The following is a 22,948-nucleotide window of genomic DNA, read 5'->3' as shown; positions in this document are numbered from 1 at the left end:
CCATCAACTCCAAGAAGACTCAGGTTATCTACCAATCGTCACCAACTGAGACAAATCTGAAAGAACCGTCAATTCAACTTGGTGAAACAACCCTGGAAAATATGGATCACTTTCCGTACCTTGGAAGTCACCTCTCCTCCAAAGTCAACCGTGATGACGAGATCCAACATCGTCTTAAGCGTGCTGGAACAGCTTTTGGATGTCATCGAAGGAGAGTCTTTCAAAATCGTGACATCCAAACATACACCAAAATGTTAGTGTGCAAGGTAGTGGTGATTCCAAGGCTCCCGTATGCATCAGAAATCTGGACACCATACTGACGCCATCTGAAAACACATGAAAAGTTCCATCAACGATGTCTTCGAGGCAGCTTAAATATCAGCTGGGAAGACAGAAGAACCAATGTCAGTGTGCTTAGTTCGTCATCAAGAACCATCTAAGATTGGTCCGTCATGTTGTTCGGATGGAAGAGGAGCATCTACCAAAGCAAACCTTCTACTCCCAGTTTAAAGGAGGCAAACGGAAAAGAGGCGGACAAAAGAAGAGATTCAAAGACACCTTAAAAGCCAGCATGAAGAAATGTGCAATCGACATCGACAATTGGGAAACAAATGCCAAGGACAGGAAACTCTGGCGAACCATCATCTAAGAAGGAACAGCAACCTTCGAAGCCAAGAGATGCGCAGAATTAGAAGAAAAGAGAATAAAACGGAAAGAGAGGCAGCAACAACCAAAGCCCGATCTGCCATCTGGAATTATCTGTCCTGAATGTCGAAGAACTTTCAAAGCCAGGATTGGACTCATAAGCCACCTGAGAGTCCATAAAAACAACAGATCGTAGGCCATCATCCTCGACCCCGAGGGATAGCCACGACAACGACGGTATGATGTGTTTGGGCAGGATATAAAACCAAGTTATTCACTGTACTTCGGACTGGCAGGGCTTCTTCATGTAATCGCTCACCGTAACTCCTCATAAAATAAAGATCAAACTTCAAACTGGTAAGTTCTCGTTTAATCTTACTATTAGTTTTTACTATCAGCGAGTGCGTAAGCTATATCACTTCTATATCTCGGAGTAGTAATAGCAATTAAAAGCTAGACATTGTAAAATTAAGAAATTACCATTACAGCCTTATTTACGAAAACACCCATGTACATATAGCCTCTGAGAATGTCAGATGAATTTTTTTGTATGGTTCATGTATCGCATATATTTATTTACCTGAATAAAGTCAATTTTGAAATAAAAATAACTAACAAATTAACATTCTTAACTCGTGAGATGTACAGTAATGACAGTTCGAGACTATCATTTTTAACCAGGATTAGGTTTGTTTCAGCATTATTTGGTGGAAACTTAATAAATCACGGAACTACAGGAAAGATCATTATGATACCTGCCCTATATCTCAACCTCCAACAAGACAACCTTATCAGTAGTGTGAGAGTGTAATACCCATTCCCATAACCGACCCAACATCTAAGGGCAAGATTGTTTCAAGCTCCCAGTGGTTCAAGTAATGATTTCTGAGGTTCAATCATAGAAAAGTACTTCTGGTCTTTCTCTCATGAACTCTCTGAATTAAATGTGACACACAATATTTCTAACTACAGGTTGCTACCCAAATATAAAAGTTCCCAGGTAAGCCTGAAGGGAAGGTACAAATAATGTCATACAGGTCCATCACCAATTTTACTTCGGAGTCACATGTGCGGCATTACGTTTCAGCAGGCAACAGCGGCAGGCGGGAGACAGGGCTCCCGCAACAACCAGAAAAACTAAGCTTTAGGTAAGTACTTACCTTTATTTTAACAGCCCCTTCGCGTCTGCTTGTTCCCCGCAGGGCATGCAAGCGGCCCCCTTGGACTCCGGGAAAGGAGTGTTCCGTTCGCGGGGGGGGGGAAAGACGCCACCAGGACCGCACACACGGCGGACCATGGATGGGAGCTGTGCCGGTGCCGGTACCACTCCACAGGGGCGACAACGGGAAGACGGCGCTTGCACTGCGTTGGAGGTTCCCCTCAGTCCTCGCTCGCCCTCGAGTAACTGGCCAGGTGAGGCAGGCAGGCGGGCGGGCGGAGGCTTCCGACCATTCGGAGCCGATGAGGGGACCCACGACGCAGTGTTGGCGTGGAGTGCGCTGCAGCCCGAGTGCAGGAGAGCAGCAGCCCGAGTGCAGAGAGAGAGAGAGCGCACCGCGGCAGGACCGCTAACCAGCTCCCGACACTGCACCAAGCCCGTCAGCACTTCAGCAGCGGGCTGGGGAAAACGCTGCACCTGCCCGCTCGACGGAGGAACGTCTCATTGCGGGGCAGCAACAGGCGGTAGGACCGCTTAGCGGGCGGTCCGCTAACCCGACACCGCGACCGAGCCCAGCCCGCTAGCGCCTGAGCAGCGGGCTGGATGTATGCAAAACCGGCCGGTGGTGCCGACATCGGACGGGGACGTCTCTCCACCCAGGAGGGGGAGAGACAGCCGCCTGAGCTGCAGGAGCGGCTCTTGGGCATTGGAGAGGTGAGTTGCAGTTGTGTTTTTTGCAGGTTTCAGGAACACAACGCAGAAAACTCTCGAAGAAAAACTGCCCCGCTCCAACTCTACCAGCGGGGCAGCAACCGGCGGCAGCGTCGCTCTCAGAGCGGTTTCGCTATCCCTGAGACCGAGCCAAGCCCAGTCTCGCCAGAGCCTGCACGGCGGACTGGGAAAGCGGCCAGGAAGCCAAACGGCCGGTCGTCTCCGATTCGTCGGAGGGGGACATGTCTCCACCAAAGCAGAAGAGAGACAGCCGCCTGAGCTGCATTTAGCAGCTCCTGGAGGAGATGGTCCACCGGGAACAGCAGCGCTCCCGGCGAGACAGGACAGGTACCTCCTCCATAGTGTCGTGTCAGGCACTGCCCTTTGCTACCCTCATACCACGGGCTGGAGCAGGAGGCTAGCATTGGTGATCAGGGCAGGGCTGGTCTGGAAATGGGGCAGGCGGACGAAATCGGGAGTATGCATGGGGTGCAGGATCAGGAACAGCTGTTGGGTGTGGTGGACTGCTTCGTAGCAACCCCACGGGCTGGAGCACCGCTGGAGCCAAAAAATGGCAGCCAGTATTAACCACCTATCCAACAAACCTCTACTGAAGAAGGTGCTCGCCGAGGTGCTCCAAGAATATACAGCACCAGAGAACTGTGAGGCCCTTAAGGGTAAAAAAGCAAAATCTGGAAAAATGTGGGTGCCCTTATGCGGGCATAAAAACTCAAGCTACAGCGGATCCGAAGGCTCCTGACGTCAGCTATCACAGCCTATGCTCGTTCTGTGGTGACAACGAAGATGAATACATACCAGCAGGAAGTGCTGGTATTAAGGTGTACCACACAATTCGAACTAAACAATCTCCGGAGGGAAATATAAGACCTGCCCTCAATCTCAAAATTTGCAGGCTTGAGTAAAGCCCCAGCTGCGGAGGCAGACTCACTGCTATTTGGGAGAGATCTGAACAAAAAGCTGAAGGAGATGGAAGAGGCATCAAAAACCTTCGGCATCATGAGGGCAGGCCCCGGGACGAGCAAACCACGACCTCCGATACCCAAGCAGCAGCACCCCACGGCATCCACCAGTCGACGTCTAGAATATGGGACTGGTGAACGCTTGGGGCCGCATTATCCCCAAAGATCTTTTAGATCAGGGCCCGCTGCGGACTCCCTGGAAAATGCGCCTCCCCCCAACGTCGCCAGCACGTCGTCAGAACAAAAGCACTCAGAAAACAGAAAAGACAAAACCGCCAATAAACATGGAGGTAGGTGGGTGTGGTTCCTACCAGCATATAGAGCTCTTTCCTGGACTATCTTGGGTTTCATATTAATTCAGTCCACGTAACTATAATGTTGCCAAGAGACAACATAGTTGAATTGGCACAAACAAGTAATAAATTAATGGTCAACAAACTACCAACCACTCGACAAGGAACAGAGTAATTGGGAAAATGGTAGCATTTCTGTCTACATGATTCAGACCTTAGTATCAAAAACAACATATAGGTTGTCATTGAGCATCTCATAATAATAATAATAATAATAATCTTATTTATATAGCACATTTTCAGTCAACTTGCATTGACCCCAAAGTGCTTCACATAATTACATTACATTACACACAGGCAAAGGTGGGTGAAGTGTCTTGCCCCAAGGACACAACGACAGTATGCACTCCAAGCGGGATTCGAACCGGCTACCTTCCGGTCGCCAGCCGAACACCTAGCCCATTGTGCCATCTGTCGTCCCTCATGAAGTTACCCACTGAAGTAATATCAGAAAGACAGTGGTGGGGTTACCACTTATACTGGGCATTAATTATCTAAAAAATATTCAGGTGAATTTTATGGATTTAAAGCACTTGCATGTACGGTTATAAATAGACTACACTACGGAGGTGGCCTACATTAACCATATGGGCGGCATAAAGTCGGTATCATGTGACAAGTTGGTCAAAACAATTTGGCGATGGTGTGTCCAAAGATGTATTTGACTATCAGCAACTTACCTGCCAGGTAAGCTAAATACAGTGACAGACACCAGGTCACATAAATTTAATGACAACATCGATTAGATGTTTTTTATTAAAAAAGTTTTAACAAAACTATCAAGCTATATGACACGCCAGATATTAATGCATTTCGTTGTCTCTGTACTGTACACTGACAATGACAATTAAAATTGAATCTGAATCTGATATCGATTATCTGCATCAACGCTAAATCACCAGGTGTTTGGGGATGTCCTATGTATGTCGCGTGGGAACCAGACCCTGGGGTAGCAAATGCGTTCGCGCTGCATTGGTGAAATTATTTCTATGTATTTCTTCCCTTCTGCCTCATCAATCGAGGACTACGCACAGTACAAAAGGACTCTGCTTCAGGTAATTGATAGCACCTGACGGACTTACGCAGCCATGGTTCCCTATACGCCATGACATGGTTGTTGAAACTTCGATGGTATTTCCCAGTAACCCAGAATTATTAACACTCGGAGCCGGGCACAAGTCATCTGTGCCATGGGAAAATCAAGCTCCTGGGTTGCAGATTCTGCACAAGCCACATCTGGGACTGGGATTGTTATACCGAACCATCGACACCATGTCAGCATCCTTCAGAACATCCACTGGACTACAGCCCTTGTCCAGCATCAAGAGAAGTACTGCAAGGATACAGGGATAACCTACTCAACTGATACAGTTACTACGAACTGGAATTCCTGGTGAACCTTCATCATGATTTCCCTTTGAAAATAGGGAATATTCAAACAAGAGGACATGACTTCAGAATTAAGGGACAGAAGTTTAGGGGTAATATGAGGGGGAACTTCTTTACGCAGAGAGTGGTGGCGGTGTGGAATGAGCTCCCAGTGGAAGTGGTGGAGGCAGGTTCATTGGTATCATTTAAAAATAAATTGGATAGGCATATGGATGAGAAGGGAATGGAGGGTTATGGTACGAGTGCAGGCAGGTGGGACTAAGGGGAAAAAAAATTGTTCGGCATGGACTTGTAGGGCCGAGATGGCCTGTTTCCGTGATGTAATTGTTATATGGTTATATGGTTATATGATGAAGGATTCGGCTACAGTACCATCAACACAGCTAGAATTGCCCTGCCTGTTTTTTCAAAACAGTTACAGGACAACAGGCCATGGGGTCACACTGGCTGGTGGTAAATCTTTGAAGGGTATTACAACTCTAAACCCCTAGACCAGGTACACCCATATATGGGATGCCACAGTGGTACTACCATACCTCAGGGGATACCCACCAGCCAGATCCCTCAACCTGAACCTTCTATGCTCTAAACACATATGTTGAGGGCACACGGAGCAGCACAGAGGGTCCAGTCACTACTCCTATTGCAACTGGACACCATGCTCATAGCTTCAGACCAGATCTCTATCATTGTCCAGGGAATGGTCAAACCAGACCAGGAACACCTTATCCAGTCATAAAATCCGGGCTTACCCGCCAGAAAACACGGTAATGTGCCATGACCCTATTACCTTACATAGACACAACCTAAATATTCGAGGGAGATGAAAAGCCTTGTGGGTTGGTCACAAAAAACCTTGTGGTCGTGTAACGAGCCTTTTTTTGGGATGGCTCAAGCAGGTACTAAAGCTCCTGGGATAAAACTAACATGTACAAAGTTTTCATTCCACAGGACAAGCTTCCACGTCAACGGCAAAAGAATGGACGTGCCTATAAACCACATCCTGGCTACAGCAGAATGGTGGGGGTAAAACGTTCAGAGAAAGAATTTATCATAAACTGTTGACAAAACCTGTTTTTATTTGCAGGAAAGATTCCAATCTGCAAATATTTAAATTAGCCCAGGGAGCATTTAAATTTCTTCATTGTTATTGTAAAAATACCATTGTTTTTCTATAAACAGATTAATTGGTTGATTACGATAACACACTTCCTGCCTCAAAGACTTCGGCAGTGGTGTAGTAATAGCTGTTACACGGTTTGAAATCACAGAAGCTTTGAAATCTTCACGTAGTCACTCACGTGACTCCGAAGTAAAATAGTAAAGTTAAACGAGAACTTACCAGTTTGAAGTTTGATCTGTATTTTATGAGGAGTTACGATGAGGGATTACGTGCCCTCCGCTCCCACCCTCATTATATGGATCAAACTGATAAATTGATGTCTCTTTGTCTTTACTCTGTTACTTCAAATACTTGTGTCTATCTGTGATTCCACACCGCTGCTTTGAAGTATGCCGCACATGCGTCCTGAGGCGGGTTCTTCAGCAGATGTGATTCTTCACCAGCCTCTCAAAGCATTTCATGACTACCGAGGTCATTCAGACAGGCTGGGGGGGCATTTTTTGGCAGGACCCAGGCACACAGGGAGGTGTTGAGCCCCAATTCCATTAGCTTCCCGGTCAGTCTGGTGGGGACTATCGTGTTGAAGGCTGAACTGTAGTCTATGAACAGCATCCTCACGTAGCCCCCCTTCTGGCTGTCCAGACGGGAGAGAGTGGTGTGCAAGACCTGGGAGACCGCATCGTCCGTGGACCTGTTCAGACGGTATGCGAAATGCAACGGGTCCATGTTCCGAGGGAGGAAGGCGCAGATGTGATTCTTCACCATCCTCTCAAAGCATTTCATGACTACTGAGGTAAGGGCCACCGGACGGTAGTCATTCAGACAGGCTGGGGGGGGCATTTTTTGGTACCGGTACAATGATGGATTTTTTGAAGCAGGCAGGGACCACGGACTTGTCCAGGGAGAGGTTGAATAATGTAGTGAGCACTGGAGCTAGCTGCGCAGCACAGGACTTGAGTACTCGCCCCGAGATGCCATCGGGGCCTGCAGCTTTCCTCGTGTTCACCCGTGTCAGAGCCCTCCTCACGTCGTGCTCGGACAGCGAGAATGTGTGCATATTCCTCCCTTCAGCTTCGGTAGTCGGCCCGCTGGCGGTATTGTCGATAGTCGGCAGACCTGGAGTGGTGTTACCCCTCTCGAAACGAGCGTAAAAGGAGTTCAGGTCGTCAGCTAGGGAGGTGCCGGCACATGCGGTTGAGGAAGGGGTGCTCCGGTAGTTGGTTACAATCCGTAACCTCTTCCACAGGCTTCTGGTGTCCTGCTGCTCCATCTGTAACTCCATCTTGTCCCTGTACCTTCTCTTTGCGTCCTTCACCGCCCTTTGCAGTCGGTAGGATTCTGCCTTGTAGGCGTCCATGTTTCCTGATGCCAGGCCCAAGTTGTAGGCAGCGGTGCGAGCATTCAGGGCCACACGAACAGACCTGTCTAACCAAGATTTTTGGTTCGGAAAGGTGCTTACCCTTACCGTGGGGACGATGTTGTCGGTTACTGTTGCGATGAAGTCCGTGACTGCTTCCGCGAACTCACTGACATCACTGGAACTTGCTTCGAACATATTCCAGTCCACATCTTGCAGCATGGCCTCTGACTGGTCGGACCACCGCTTTACGTCCCTCGTCTCTACTGCTTCCCGAACTATCCTCTGTTTACATCTGTGACTCCACACCGCTGCTTTGAAGTATGCCGCACATGCGTCCTGAGGCGGGTTCTTCACGTAATCCCTCATCGTAACTCCTCATAAAATACAGATCAAACTTCAAACTGGTAAGTTCTCGTTTAATCTTACTATTTTACAGCAATTTAGAGTCCGGCTCCACCTCTTATCCGGACAAAATTGCAATCACACACTTGAAATCCTCTCTGGGAGTTTCCCTGAAAATGTGGCACCTAGGCTGGTTGAGGCAGCTGATCTCAACCTCATCGGGACTTCTGCGCCGATCACTGAGTCAAGTTTGCCCCCTGCTTGCGGGGCTCAGGAACTCTGACCAGTTAGAGCTAACAGATCTGTTCCCATAGCCGACTTCCATTCCGACTTTCTGGTATCTCGGCCCCTAGACCATTCTGGTACCGTTAGAGGCCATGACCTCTGTTGATCCAGCAAAACGGATAATCCAGAAAGGCTCTGGAACCAAGGGTGCCAGAAAATCCAAGGTGGATCTGTCACGTTGTCACCACAGAGTAGGCAAGAGGAGCGAGATAGTTTGGAATTGTACAATGGTACCAAGTGGTTCAGAAGGATTGTTACTTTTACTGCATTGTAATAAGTGAACCAGATCACTGAGAAAGCACACAACAGCATTTTCAACTGCTAGGATTTCAACAATGTTCCAACTTGTTATCATTACATTACAATAAATGACTGATTATATCTGAAAGGCACATTGTGAGTGACAGGAAGAATAGGGGAATGGAACTTTGTGAATTGAAAAACATTAGCAAGAGGTTGAGTTTCCTGACCAGGGATCACCATGGATTTTAAAAGTACTCACGTTGTCCATTTCTTACACTCTTCTGTAGATGAATCACTGCTTGAAAACGTTCCTTTCTGACACTCCTCACACGTGGAATCTGTGGACTCTGTTCCTGAAAAATAAAATTTAGGAAAAATTAAGGTGACACAACGGTGGAGTTGCTGTCTTACAGCGCCAGAGATCCGGGTTCGATCGCGAATACGCTATCCTACACAGCCGAGGGACAATTTACAATTATACCAAGCCAATTAACCTACAAACAAGTCAAGTCAAGTCAAGTCAAGTTTATTTGTCACATACACATACGAGATGCGCAGTGAAATGAAAGTGGCAATGCTCGTGGACGTTTGTGCAAAAGACAAACAACAAAACAACCAAACAAATTATAAACACAATCATAACACACATATTCTTTTACATAATAAATAATGGAAGGAAAAACGTTCTGTAGAGTTAGTCCCTGGTGAGATAGGCATTTACAGTCCGAATTGCCTCTGGGAAGAAACCCCTTCTCAACCTCTCCGTTCTCACCGCATGGCAACGGAGGCGTTTGCCTGACCGTAGCAGCTGGAACAGTCCGTTGCAGGGGTGGAAGGGGTCTCCCATGATTTTATTTGCTCTGGAGTTGCACCTCCTGTTGTATAGTTCCTGCAGGGGGGTGAGTGAAGTTCTCATAGTGCGTTCGGCTGAACGCACTACTCTCTGCAGAGCCTTCTTGTCCTTGGCAGAGCAATTCCCAAACCAGATGGTAATGTTCCCGGACAAGATGCTTTCCACCGCCGCTTCGTAGAAGCACTGGAGGATCCTCGGAGACACTCTGAATTTCCTCAATTGCCTGAGGTGGTAAAGGCACTGCCTTGCCTTACTCACGAGTGCTGAGGTGTGTGATGCCCATGTCATATCCTCAGAGATGTGGACTCCCAGATATTTAAAACAGTTCACCCTATCCATAGGATCCCCATTTATCCTCAATGGAGTGTACGTCCTCGGATGATGTGCCCTCCTAAAGTCCATGATCAGCTCCTTTGTTTTTTTGATGTTCAAGAGGTGGCTGTTATCCTGGCACCAGAGTGCTAGATCAGCCACCTCCTCCCGGTAGGCCTTCTCATCGTTGTCTGAGATCAGGCCCACCACCAAAGTGTCATCAGCAAACTTAATTATTGAATTGGAGCTGAACCTAGCCACACAGTCATGTGTGTACAGGGAGTACAATAGGGGGCTGAGGACGCAACCCTGGGGCGATCCTGTGCTCAGGGTGAGGGACTCCGATGTATTCCCTCCCATCTTGACTACCTGGGGCCTGGCGGTGAGAAAGTCCAGGACCCAGGCACACAGGGAGGTGTTGAGCCCCAATTCCATTAGCTTCCCGGTCAGTCTGGTGGGGACTATCGTGTTGAAGGCTGAACTGTAGTCTATGAACAGCATCCTCACGTAGCCCCCCTTCTGGCTGTCCAGACGGGAGAGAGTGGTGTGCAAGACCTGGGAGACCGCATCGTCCGTGGACCTGTTCGGACGGTATGCGAAATGCAACGGGTCCATGTTCCGAGGGAGGAAGGCGCAGATGTGATTCTTCACCATCCTCTCAAAGCATTTCATGACTACCGAGGTAAGGGCCACCGGACGGTAGTCATTCAGATAGGCTGGGGGGGCATTTTTTGGTACCGGTACAATGATGGATTTTTTGAAGCAGGCAGGGACCACGGACTTGTCCAGGTAGAGGTTGAATAATGTAGTGAGCACTGGAGCTAGCTGCGCAGCACAGGACTTGAGTACTCGCCCCGAGATGCCATCGGGGCCTGCAGCTTTCCTCGTGTTCACCCGTGTCAGAGCCCTCCTCACGTCGTGCTCGGACAGCGAGAATGTGTGCATATTCCTCCCTTCAGCTTCGGTAGTCAGCCCGCTGGCGGTATTGTCGATAGTCGGCAGACCTGGAGTGGTGTTACCCCTCTCGAAACGAGCGTAAAAGGAGTTCAGGTCGTCAGCTAGGGAGGTGCCTGCACATGGGATGAGGAAGGGGTGCTCCGGTAGTTGGTTACAATCCGTAACCCCTGCCACAGGCTTCTGGTGTCCTGCTGCTCCATCTGTAACTCCATCTTGTCCCTGTACCTTCTCTTTGCGTCCTTCACCGCCCTTCGCAGTCGGTAGGACTCTGCCTTGTAGACGTCCATGTTTCCTGATGCCAGGCCCGAGTTGTAGGCAGCGGTGCGAGCATTCAGGGCCACACGAACAGACCTGTCTAACCAAGGTTTTTGGTTCGGAAAGGTGCTTACCCTTACCGTGGGGACGATGTTGTCGGTTACTGTTGCGATGAAGTCCGTGACTGCTTCCGCGAACTCACTGACATCAGTGGAACTTGCTTCGAACATATTCCAGTCGACATCGCTCAGTGCATCTTGCAGCATGGCCTCTGACTGGTCGGACCACCGCTTTACGTCCATCGTCTCTACAGCTTCCCGAACTATCCTCTGTTTATACTCTGGCAACAGGAAAATGGCAGCGTGGTCAGATTTTCCTAGGGGAGGGAGTGAAACGGCCTTGTAGCCTTTCCTGTACGTCCTTGGAGTGTGGGAGGAAAGCGAAGATCTCGGAGAAAACCTATGCAGGTCATGGGGACAACCTACAAACTCCATACAGACAAACACCTGTGGTCAGGATTGAGGCATCAACTCTACCACTGCGCCACCATGCCGCCCCTACTTGTAAATAAACAACATTGCTACTACTCAGTCTTCTAGGACTTCATCAATAGCTAGAGAAGGTACAAACATTTTCATGAAGGCGTCTGCAATTTCCTCTCTTATCTTTCTCAATAACCTGGGAAAGATCCCATCAGGCCATTTATGCTTAATGCTCTTCAATAGGCCCAACACCATCTCCTTCTTCATCGCCAACAGCCATAGCATATTGGTAATCCCCCCACACTGATCACACAATCATCTTTGTCTCTTTGGTGCAAAGTACAGGCACAGCGTTTCAGGGATTACATTCCTGAAAAACAGCGCATAATTATAAAATACGTAAATTAAACATATAAATATCAACATTTAAACACATGTAAATTTGACTGAAGATAGACATAAAGTGCTGGAGTAACTCAGTGGGTTGCGCTGCATCTCTGGAGAAGAAGGATTGGTGACATTTCGCGCCAGATTGAAATCTGTAAACAGATTGAAGAAGGGATCCGACTCAAAACAGTACCTATTCTTTTTCTCTAGAGACACTGTTTGACCCGCTGAGTTACTCCAGCATTTTGTATCTTTGGTATAAACCAGTATTTACAGTTCCTTAGACCACTTTATTTAAAAAATATAGCACGTACATCAGGTTTTGGTATTAACTAAGCAAGCACGTTGTTTCAAAAATGCATAAATCAATCACGCGTATGATACGAGGTGTCTGTACTGATTTAGTATCCTTTGACATTGCATTAATACTTTCATTTATCCTTGAGTGGCCCTGTCTTTGTGAGAGGTACGGACAGGGGTTTCTGCGGCAACAGATGGGATGCAAGGATGGTGTGCTGCCTTTCCGGTGCCAGGATCCAGGATGTCACGGACAGAATGCAGAAAATCCTCAAGGGCGAAGGTGAACATCCGGAAGTGGTAGTGCATGTCGGCACAAACGATGTCGGAAAGAAGGGGATGAATATTCTGCAGCGTGACTTTAGAGAGCTCGGAAAAATGTTGAAAAGCAGGACCTCCAGGGTTGTTATCTCCGGTTTGCTTCCAGTTCCCCGTGCTGGCGAGAGCAGGAACAGGGAGTTACGGGACCTGAACATGTGGCTGAGGAACTGGTGCACGGGGCAGGTATTTAGATTCTTAGATCACTGGGATCTGTTTTGGGGTCAGGGGGAACTGTACAAAAGGGACGGATTGCATCTTAACAGGTGTTGGACCAGCATTCTGGCAGGCAGGTTTGCCACTGCTACACGGGTGGTTTTAAACTGAATCAGGGGGGTGGGGTGTCGAATGGGATAGCGGAGGATGGAGTTAAAGGGAAAGGGTTTCTTAAATGTGTGAGCGTAGAGACAGAGGGGTGTAAAATGAGGGTAGAAGCAATAGGTAGCAAGGTGAAAAGTAAAAGTGGCAGGCAGACAAAATCAGGGCAAACATCAAAAAGGGCCACTTTTTAAAATAATTGTGTAAGGGGTAAGAGTGTTGTAAAAACAAGCCTGAAGGCTTTGTGTCTTAATGCAAGGAGCAGTCGTAATAAGGTGGATGAGTTGAATGTGCAGATAGCTATTAATGACTATGATATAGTTGGGATCACGGAGACATGGCTCCAGGGTGACCAAGGCTGGGAGCTGAACATCCAGGGATATTCAATATTCAGGAGGGATAGAGAGAAAGGAAAAGGAGGTGGGGTAGCGTTACTGATTAGAGAGGAGATTAATGCAATGGAAAGGGTGGACATTAGTTTGGAGGATGTGGAATCGGTATGGGTAGAGCTACGAAACACTAAGGGGCAGAAAACGCTGGTGAGTGTTGTGTACAGGCCACCTAACAGTAGTAGTGAAGTTGGAGATGGTATCAAACAGGAAATTAGAAATGCGTGCGACAAAGGCAAAATAGTTATAATGGGTGACTTCAATCTACATATAGATTGGGTGAATCAAATTGGCAGGGGTGCTGAGGAAGAGGATTTCTTGTAATGTATGCGGGATAGTTATCTAAATCAACATGTAGAGGAACCAACGAGAGAGCAGGCTATTTTAGACTGGGTATTGAGTAATGAGGAAGGGTTAGTTAGCAGTCTAGTTGTACGTGCCCCCTTGTGCAAGAGTGACCATAATATGGTTGAGTTCTGAACTTAAAGAAAGGTAACTTTGAGGGTATGAGACGTGATTTGGCCAAGATTGACTGGCAATTAATTCTAAAAGGGTTGACGGTGGATATGCAATGGAAGACATTTAAAGACTGCATGGATGAACTACAAAAATTGTTCATCCCAGTTTGGCAAAAGAATAAATCAGGGAAGGTAGTACATCCGTGGATAACAAGGGAAATCAGGGATAGTATCAAAGCAAAGGATGATGCGTACAAATTAGCCAGAAAAAGCAGCATAACGGAGGACTGGGAGAAATTCAGAGACCGGCAGAGGAGGACAAAGGGCTTAATTAGGAAAGGAAAAATAGATTATGAAAGAAAACTGGCAGGGAACATAAAAACTGACTGCAAAAGTTTTTATAGATATGTGAAAGGAAAGAGATTAGTTAAAACAAATGTAGGTCCCTTGCAGTCAGAAACAGGTGAGTTGATCATGGGGAGCATGGATATGGCGGACCAATTGAATAACTACTTTGGTTCCGTCTTCACTAAGGAAGACATAAATAATTTGCCGGAAACAGTAGGGGACCGCGGGTGAAAGGAGTTGGTGGAATTGAGTGAAATCCAGGTTCGTCGGGAAGTGGTGTTGGGTAAATTGAATGGATTAAAGGCCGATAAATCCCCAGGGCCAGATAGGCTGCATCCCAGAGTACTTAAGGAAGTAGTTCCAGGAATAGTGGATGCATTAGTAATAATCTTTCAAAACTCTTTAGATTCTGGAGTAGTTCCTGAGGATTAGCGGATAGCAAACGTAACCCCATTTTTTAAGAAGGCAGGGAGAGAGAAAAAGGGGAATTACAAACCAGTTAGTCTAACATCGGTAGTGGGGAAACTGCTAGAGTCAGTTATTAAAGATGGGATAGCAGCACATTTGGAAAGTGCTGAAATCATTGGACAAAGTCAGCATGGATTTACGAAAGGTAAATCATGTCTGACGAATCTTATAGAATTTTTCGAGGATGTAACTAGTAGCGTGGATAGGGGAGAACCAGTGGATGTGGTGTATCTGGACTTCCAGATGGCTTTCGACAAGGTCCCACATAAGAGATTAGTATACAAACTTAAAGTACATGGCATTGGGGGTTCAGTATTGATGTGGATAGAGAACTGGCTGGCAAACAGGAAGTAGGAGTAAACGGGTCCTTTTCACAATGACAGGCAGTGACTAGTGGGGTACCGCAAGGCTCAGTGCTGGGACCCCAGCTATTTACAATATATATTAATGATCTGGATGAGGGAATTGAAGGCAATATCTCCAAGTTTGCGGATGACACTAAGCTGGGGGGCAGTGTTAGCTGTGAGGAGGATGCTAGGAGACTGCAAGGTGACTTGGATAGGCTGTGTGAGTGGGCAAATGTTTGGCAGATGCAGTATAATGTGGATAAATGTGAGGTTATCCATTTTGGTGGCAAAAACAGGAAAGCAGACTATTGTCTAAATGGTGGCCGACTAGGAAAAGGGGAGATGCAGCGAGACCTGGGTGTCATGGTACACCAGTTATTGAAAGTAGGCATGCAGGTGCGGCAGGCAGTGAAGAAAGCGAATGGTATGTTAGCTTTCATAGCAAAAGGATTTGAGTATAGGAGCTGTGAGGTTCTACTGCAGTTGTACAGGGTCTTGGTGAGACCACACCTGGAGTATTGCGTACAGTTTTGGTCTCCAAATCTGAGGAAGGCCATTACTGCCAGATAGGTGGGCGGCGCGACTCTGGTCAGCAGCAGCCTCTGCAGTCTATCCGCGTTTTATTATTTTCGGTCTGTGTTTTTATGTAGTTTTTGTTATTTTTTGTTGGGGTGTGTGTGTGTGGGGGGGGGGGGGGGGGGGGGGGGGGGGGGGGGGGGAGGGAAACTTTTTACATCTCTCCCTGCCAAGTCCGGAGCGGGTGGAGCGGTGGAGGAGCGCTGCTGCTGCTGCTGCTGCTGCTGCGGCCCAACCGGAGAGTCGGAGGCTCCAACGGCAGGTCTGTGGACGGCGGCACCGGGAGCCCGCGGGTCCCTGGAGGGAGACCGCTTTTCAGGGCTCTCGCAATGGCGACTTCCCCCGCCCGAGTTGCGGGGTCGAAGAGCTCCTGGAGCGGGGCCTAACATCACTGCCCCGCGTGGCTTGGAATGGCCGCGGGACTCTGCGAGCGCACGCCGGGGGCTCCAACATCAAGACCCGGTGTGCGACCTCGCACCACCCGGCGTGGCTTTAATGGCCGCGGGACAATCGCCATCGCCAGCCGGGGGCTTTGACTTTGACATGGGGGGGGGGGGGGGAGTGCAGTTGGAGAGATAAGTTTATTTGGCCTTCCATCACAGCGATGTGATGGATGTTTATGTAAATTATGTTGTGTCTTGGGTCTATGTGTTTGTAATGTATGGCTGCAGAAATGGCATTTCGCCTCAAGGGGTCCAAATGACAATTAAATGTATCTTGTATCTTGTATCTTGAGGGAGTGCAGAGAAGGTTCACCAGACTGATTCCTGGGATGTCAGGACTGTCTTATGAAGAAAGACTGGATAGACATGGTTTATACTCTCTAGAATTTAGGAGATTGAGAGGGGATCTTATAGAAACTTACAAAATTCTTAAGGGGTTGAACAGGCTAGATACAGGAAGATTGCTCCCGATGTTGGGGAAGTCCAGGACAAGGGGTCACAGCTTAAAGGGGGAAATCCTTTAAAACCGAGATGAGAAGAACCTTTTTCACACAGGGAGTGGTGAATCTCTGGAACTCTCTGCCGCAGAGGGTAGTCGAGGCCAGTTCATTGGCTATATTTAAGAGGGAGTTAGATGTGGCCCTTGTGGCTAAGGGGATCAGATGGTATGGAGAGAAGGCAGGTACGGGATACTGAGTTGGATGATCAGCCATGATCATATTGAATGGCGGTGCAGGCTCGAAGGGCCGAATGGCCTACTCCTGCACCTAATTTCTAAGTTTCTATGTTTCTTTTTCCTGGTTACCCTCTTGTTTTTAATGCAGATAATTAAAACCTTTGGATTTTGATTAATCTGACTCGCAAATGACATTTCATAACTATCTTTTTGCCCTGCAAATTGCACACATGTCCTTTCATGCTTCCTTTATATTCCATAAGGCCTTGTCTGATTCCATCTTTATCAACATTACATAAACTTCCTTTTTTGTTGTCCGAATTTTCAAGCTCTTTGTTCAATCCAGGTTCCCTTACCTTGCCATTCCTACTAGAACATACTGGCACTGAACTCGGATCAGACTCCCACATGTCAGATGTGGATTTACCCAATAACAACTGTTTCCAATTTACTCTCTTGAGCTCCTGCCAAATAAAGCTGTAATCTGGCATATACCAGATCAGTATTTTTCCCTTAGTTCCAGACATCATAACTGTCTTAAATCTTAAGGAGTTGTTACCAGTCCCCAAAATGCTCTTCCACCCATTCCTTCCCTCCCGAGATGCTGTTTGTCACGCTGAGTTAGTCCAGCGTTTTGTGTCTATGTTCGGTTTCAACCAGCATCTGCAGTTCCTTCCTACATCCCAGTCACCTGGCTAGGCTCACTTCCCCATATTGGATCCAGTATGTACCCTCCTTGTAAAGGATTATCCACATACTGTTTCGGGAAACCCCCTTGCATACTGCTCACAAATACTACCCCATTTGAACCTGAGGCTTGGATAGAGTGGAAGCCCTCTGACAGCCCTCAATCTCACCTCGTAGCTCGCTGTTAATCGATTCATAGCTATTAATTTTCTTTCCTGGTCCGTATCTAACTTCTCCAAATGCAAACGCTTCCAGTTACGCTTCTTGTGTGGTGGTAAGGGGAGGGGGTGCTAGGATAAAATACCATATATTTGCATTTATATAGCGACCCTGCTGTGAGATTTTTAAGTCGTAAGTTGTATTTTATTTCAAAGTGGGAATTGGAAGATAGGGACAGAGATGTTACACAGAGATTTTGATAGGAAGGAAACATTACAGCAGCTGAGTAAAAGGCCGGTCAAATGAAGATCGGGCGAGGGGGATTGGGGATGGGGGGAAAAGTATCTATAGCTTGGGACTTGCCTAAATGAGAACTGAGATGGATTATCATTCCACACCAAATTTCTTATACAATAATACCTTTTATGCAATTAACACAAAAGCTTGTTGGATATGGATCAACGGACTCCGTATGGTACATGCTCGTAAATTAGCAAAACAAATGTTCTTCTTTAAGTTCTGTTGTTTCTGGGATGGGGGTGACTGATAACAAATAACAAATAACCCACATTCTGTATTTTGTCATAATGTGGCTGAAACAATGGCATATTTTGTGATATTTATTGAGAATAAAAGATACAACGGAGTTTGGGCAAGATATTACCTTGCAACATTCTGTATGTCTGATAGATATTGTGAAATGGAACTCAGAAATTATGGGAGGATTACATAAAACTACAATTCAAAGGTAATGAACATACAGAGTATTCTTGTTTCCATCATGAACATACAATAGTGATATAGGACACCAGGTCCTACTACGGCAAACTCACGAGTTACTACCCGTATGACTACGTGTTAAAAAGTATCAATTTTTTACATCATGAGTATATTTTTCTCGTGGACATTTTTCAACATGTTGAAAAATCTTCACGAGTTACCATGTTTCCCAAGTACCTGCCATTAGCGCTAAGAAATGGCATGTTGGCCTTTATAACAAGAGGAATCGAATATAGGAGCAAAAAGGTCCTTCTGCAGTTGTACAGAGTTCTAGTGAGACCGCACCTGGAGTAGTGTGTGCAGTTTTGGTCCCCTAATTTGAGGAAGGTCATTCTTGCTATTGAAGGAGTGCAGCGTAGGTTTACAAGGTTAATTCTGGGATGGTGGGAATGTCATATGCTGAGAGAATGGAGCAGCTGGGCTTGTACACTTTGGAGTTTAGAACGATGAGAGGGGATCTCATTGAAACATATAAGATTGTTAAGGGCTTGGACACGCTAGAGGCAGGAAACATGTTCCCGATGTTGGGTGAGTCTAGAATCAGGGGCCACAGTTTAAGAATAAGGAGTAAGCCATTTACGACGGAGGCGAGTAAAACATTTTTTCTCAGAGAGTGGTGAGTATGTGGAATGCTCTGCCTCAGAGGGCGGTGGAGGCAGGTTCTCTGGAAGCTTTCAATGGAGAGCTAGATAGGGCTCTTAAAAATAGCAGAGTTAGGGGATATGGGGAGAAGGCAGGATGATTGGGGATGATCAGCCATGATCACATTGAATGTATGTGATATGAAAGTGAATTAGGTGTCAAATTAAACTTTTTTATGCTTTATCTGATGGGGTAAATTGCAGACTTGATTTTTAAAATCTCAAAATTTTGTAAAATTGCTAGAAAATGTACCTGCATCTTGGAGGCCGAAGGTTAGGTTGTTAGCAAAGAAAGATAGACATTGTTATCCCTCAGTACAGCAACATCAAGAACGATGTTGCTGTACTGAGATATGGCCAAGTCTATCTCTCATTGCTAGCAGCTGATGGGAAGCGGCTGTAAAGTGGGAAGCAGCTGTAAAAGGACTGTTGCTGGGGGAGGGGGAGAGTTCCTTTCAGAGCGTGTGGGTAGTCTGGCCAGGGGTAAAGTTGCGGGGAGGGCAGGACGATTGAGATGGAGGGGGTCGGCCGGGGATCATCCAGCTCAAGAGCGGGTCAGTGGGCGGTGGAGCTTACTCCATATGTCAGGGCGAGTAACCTCAATTGATCCCTTGTTCGCACTGACACAGGAGTAAGCACCATTGCCCGCTGTGATGTTATCCATCACCCGCTGACCCACCCCGCTCTATGATCTTTGCTCTTGAGCTGGTCCCCTCACTGTTCAGACGGAGAGCACTGCCAGATGTGAGCGGGCCAGCAGAAGGCGCTGAGATGGCAGTCGGTTCCGCTGTCCGGTTATGGAAGCCGCTCGTAGCGATGCGAACTGCTTCCCTTCCCGGCCACAATGCGGTGGCTCCGTGCCCGGAGCGCCACAGCAGCGGTGAGTGAGTGTAACTGGCATGAACTCCGACCCTCTCCTTCTCAACGCTCCTTCCCTCCACGCATCTTTACCCCTGGCTAGACTCCCTACATGCTGTGAAAGGAACTCTCCCCCGAATTGTCATGTCACTCACGACACGTGACTCATTTATAATTATTTATTTATATTTCTACGAAACAATTTCCCAATTGGGCCCCGCACCTCCTAATGCCGGCCCTGAATCTGTGGAATTCATTGCCACAGACATCTGCGGAGGCCAAGGCATTGGGTATTTTTAAAGTGGCGTTTGACAGTTTCTTGATTAGTAAGGGTGTCAAGGGTTATGGGGAGAAGGCAGGAGAATGGGGTTGAGAGGGAAAGATAGATCAGCCATGATTGAATGACAGAGTAAACTCTATGGGCCAAATGGCCTAATTCTGCTCCTATGTCTTATGAACTTATGACGCTTTGCACTAAGTCCCAGTCAATATTGGGGAAGGTAAAGTCGCACACTATGACAAGTCTGTTGCTTTTGCATATTTCTGTAATTTGTTTACATATCTGTTCCTCTAGCTTCTGTTAGCTAATGGGAGACCTATAATTTAATCGAATGGCAGAGCAGACTAAATGGCCCAAATGACCTAATTCTGCTCCTATGTTTTACAATTCCATTACAGTGATTACACCTTTTTTATTTTTGAGCTCAACTCTAATTGTCTCAGTGGACGAACACTCCAGTATGTCATCTCTGTGTGCTGCCGTAACATTTGCCTTGGCAATTCCTCCACTTCTTTTACCTCCCTCTCTATATGTACAAAACATCAAAACACTGGCAAATTCCACTGCCAGTCCGATCCCTTTCGCAACCGTCTCCGTAATTGCTACAACATCATAGTAACCAAGCTCTATGCTCATCTGCTTTACGCACAATATTCCTTGCGTTGAAATACACTTCAGCCCACCAGTTTCACCCTTAATCCTGTAACCTCTTCCTGCCTGACTTTTCTTTGAGACTTAGAGGTCATACCCTCCATCTTTCACTTACTGACCTTCTGCTCTGGTTCCTAACCACCTGGCACATGGTTTAAATCTAAATATCACTGGCAAATCCTTCCTGTAAGGATGTTGATACCCCTCCAGTCCAGATGCACCATGTCCTCTTGTACAGGTCACCTCATCCCCAGAAGAGATCCCTATGGTCCAAATATTTGAATCCCTACGTCCTGCATCAATTCCTCATACACATTTGTCCATCCTACCCTCTTATTTCTGCTCACTACTACATAGCATCTGACCTCTACCTTCGAGGTCCTGTGGAGAAATCATGGTGAACTGCAGCCGCATCCCAACGGCAGGCTTGGATCGTGTGCTACAGATCCCGAGATGCATCACATGAGGGCTGAAGGCTCCCGGGATTCGGGCGGGCTGCTAAGAGTGAGGAGGAACCTGCGCCGTCGAGAGCAACCTGGCGACAGGACCAACGAGAGCAAGGAGCGACCCGCGTTGCCGAGAACGTAGGGGACCCACGCCACTGAATGCGATCAGGGCCGTCGTGAGAAAGGAGGGCCGCCAAGAGCAACCCGGCAAGGGCCGGCGTGAAATGTAGGGGGATCTAGCGGGGGTCCGCCGAGAAACTTATTTGGACTTGGGGCTGTCGTGAACAAAGGGAGACCTGGCACGGCCGCTGAGAAAGGACCTGGCGGGGAGGGGGCCACCGTGAAACTTAGGGGGATGCCACAGCAGGGGGAAGCTATGATCGAACGGGGGACCTGGGAGGGGCCGCCGAGAAGGTATGACTTGGCGGGGGCCACTGAGAATGTAGGGAAACCTGGCAGGGGGCTGCCGAGAATGAAGAGTGGTCCAGTGGGAGGCCACTTACTGCCTCGTATGGTGGTAGGCCTGGTTGGCTGCTGTGAGGAAATATAGTTCCCAATTCCTCCGTCTACGCCTCTCGACCACACTTCTTCCAATCCTGCTTCCTGTAAGTACTCCATCCCCTACTCCCAATTCCTCTGTCTACGCCACCTCTTTGTAGGGTACATCGAACAATCCTTATTTCGAGACGTACCAGGGCCCCATCCCCAACCTCTAACTCCGCTACATCGACGATTGCATTGGTGCTACCTGCTGCACCCACACACAACTCACTAACTTCATCAACTTCGCCACTAACTTCCATCTGGCACTCAAATACACCTGGACCATTTCCGACACTTCCCTACCATTTCTTGACCTCACTATCTTCACCGCAGGTGATAGACTATTGACCGACATCCACAATAAACCCACTGACTCCCATGGCTATCTAGACTACACTTCCTCCTACCCTGCTTCCTGTAAGGACTCCATCCCCTACTTCCAATTCCTCCGTCTGCACCGCATCTGCTCCCAGGATGAGGTGTTCCACACCAGGGCATCGGAAATGTCCTCATTTTTCAGGGAACGGGAGTTCTCCTCCCCTACCATAGATGAGGCTCTCACCAGGGTCTCTTCAATACCCCGCAACACTGCTGTCTCTCCCCATCGCCCCACTCAGAACAAGGGCAGAGTCCCCCTAGTCCTCACCTTCCACCCTACTAGCCGTCACATACAAATAGTCCTCCGTCATTTTCGCCACCTCCAACGTGACCCCAACACTAGCCACATCTTCCCATCTGTCTGCTTTCCGCAAAGACCGCTCCCTCAATAACTACCTGGTCAATTCTTCCCTTCCCACCCACATCACGCCCTCCCCGGGCACTTTTCCTTGCAACCGAAAGAGGTGCTACACGTGTCGTTTTACCTCGACTCCAGTCAAAGACCCAAGCAGTCGTTCCAGGTGCGACAGAGGTTCACCTGCACCTCCTCCAACCTCATCTATTGCATCTGCTGCTCTAGGTGTCAACTAATCTACATTGGTGAGACCAAGCATAGGCTTGGCGATCGTTTCGCCGAAAACCTCCGCTCGGTCCGCATTAACCAACCTGATCTCCCTGTGGCTCAGCACTTCAACTCCCCCTCCCATTCCGAATCAGACCTTTCTGTCCTGGGCCTCCTCCATTGCCAGAGTGAGCCCCACTGGAAACTGGAGGAGCAGCACCTCATACTTGGGCAGTCTGCATCCCAGTGGTCTGAACATTGACTTCTCCAATTTCCAGTAGCCCTTGCTGTCTCCTCCCCTTCTCAGCTCTCCCTCAGCCCTCTGGCTCCTCCTGATCCTTTCTTCTTCCAGCATCCCCCCCCCCCCCCAAATGTTGCCTATTTCCTTTGCTCCTTGGGTCTTTGACTGGAGTCGAGGTAAATTCAAAGACCACTCTAAATTTGTGCAGAGGATTCATTAAGATAAACCCTGCCAGCTGTAGATGCCAC

The 22,948-nt window shown here is 47.8% G+C and overlaps 1 protein-coding gene across 2 annotated transcripts in view; it reads right to left on the bottom strand.

Annotated features, from left to right (window-relative positions):
- The window catches only part of LOC129711750 (tumor necrosis factor receptor superfamily member 14-like), an 84,893-nt gene that overhangs the window by 3,964 nt on the left and 57,981 nt on the right, over positions 1–22,948 (bottom strand). For both annotated transcript variants that reach the window (XM_055659676.1, XM_055659677.1), the window contains exon 9: positions 8,850–8,943. In XM_055659676.1, the coding sequence (XP_055515651.1) occupies positions 8,850–8,943 (94 nt within the window). The remainder of the gene's footprint in view (positions 1–8,849; positions 8,944–22,948) is intronic.

Source organism: Leucoraja erinacea, chromosome 30, assembly GCF_028641065.1.
Source record: "Leucoraja erinacea ecotype New England chromosome 30, Leri_hhj_1, whole genome shotgun sequence".
NCBI lineage: Eukaryota > Metazoa > Chordata > Chondrichthyes > Rajiformes > Rajidae > Leucoraja > Leucoraja erinaceus.
This window is presented reverse-complemented; position numbering and strand designations above follow the sequence as displayed.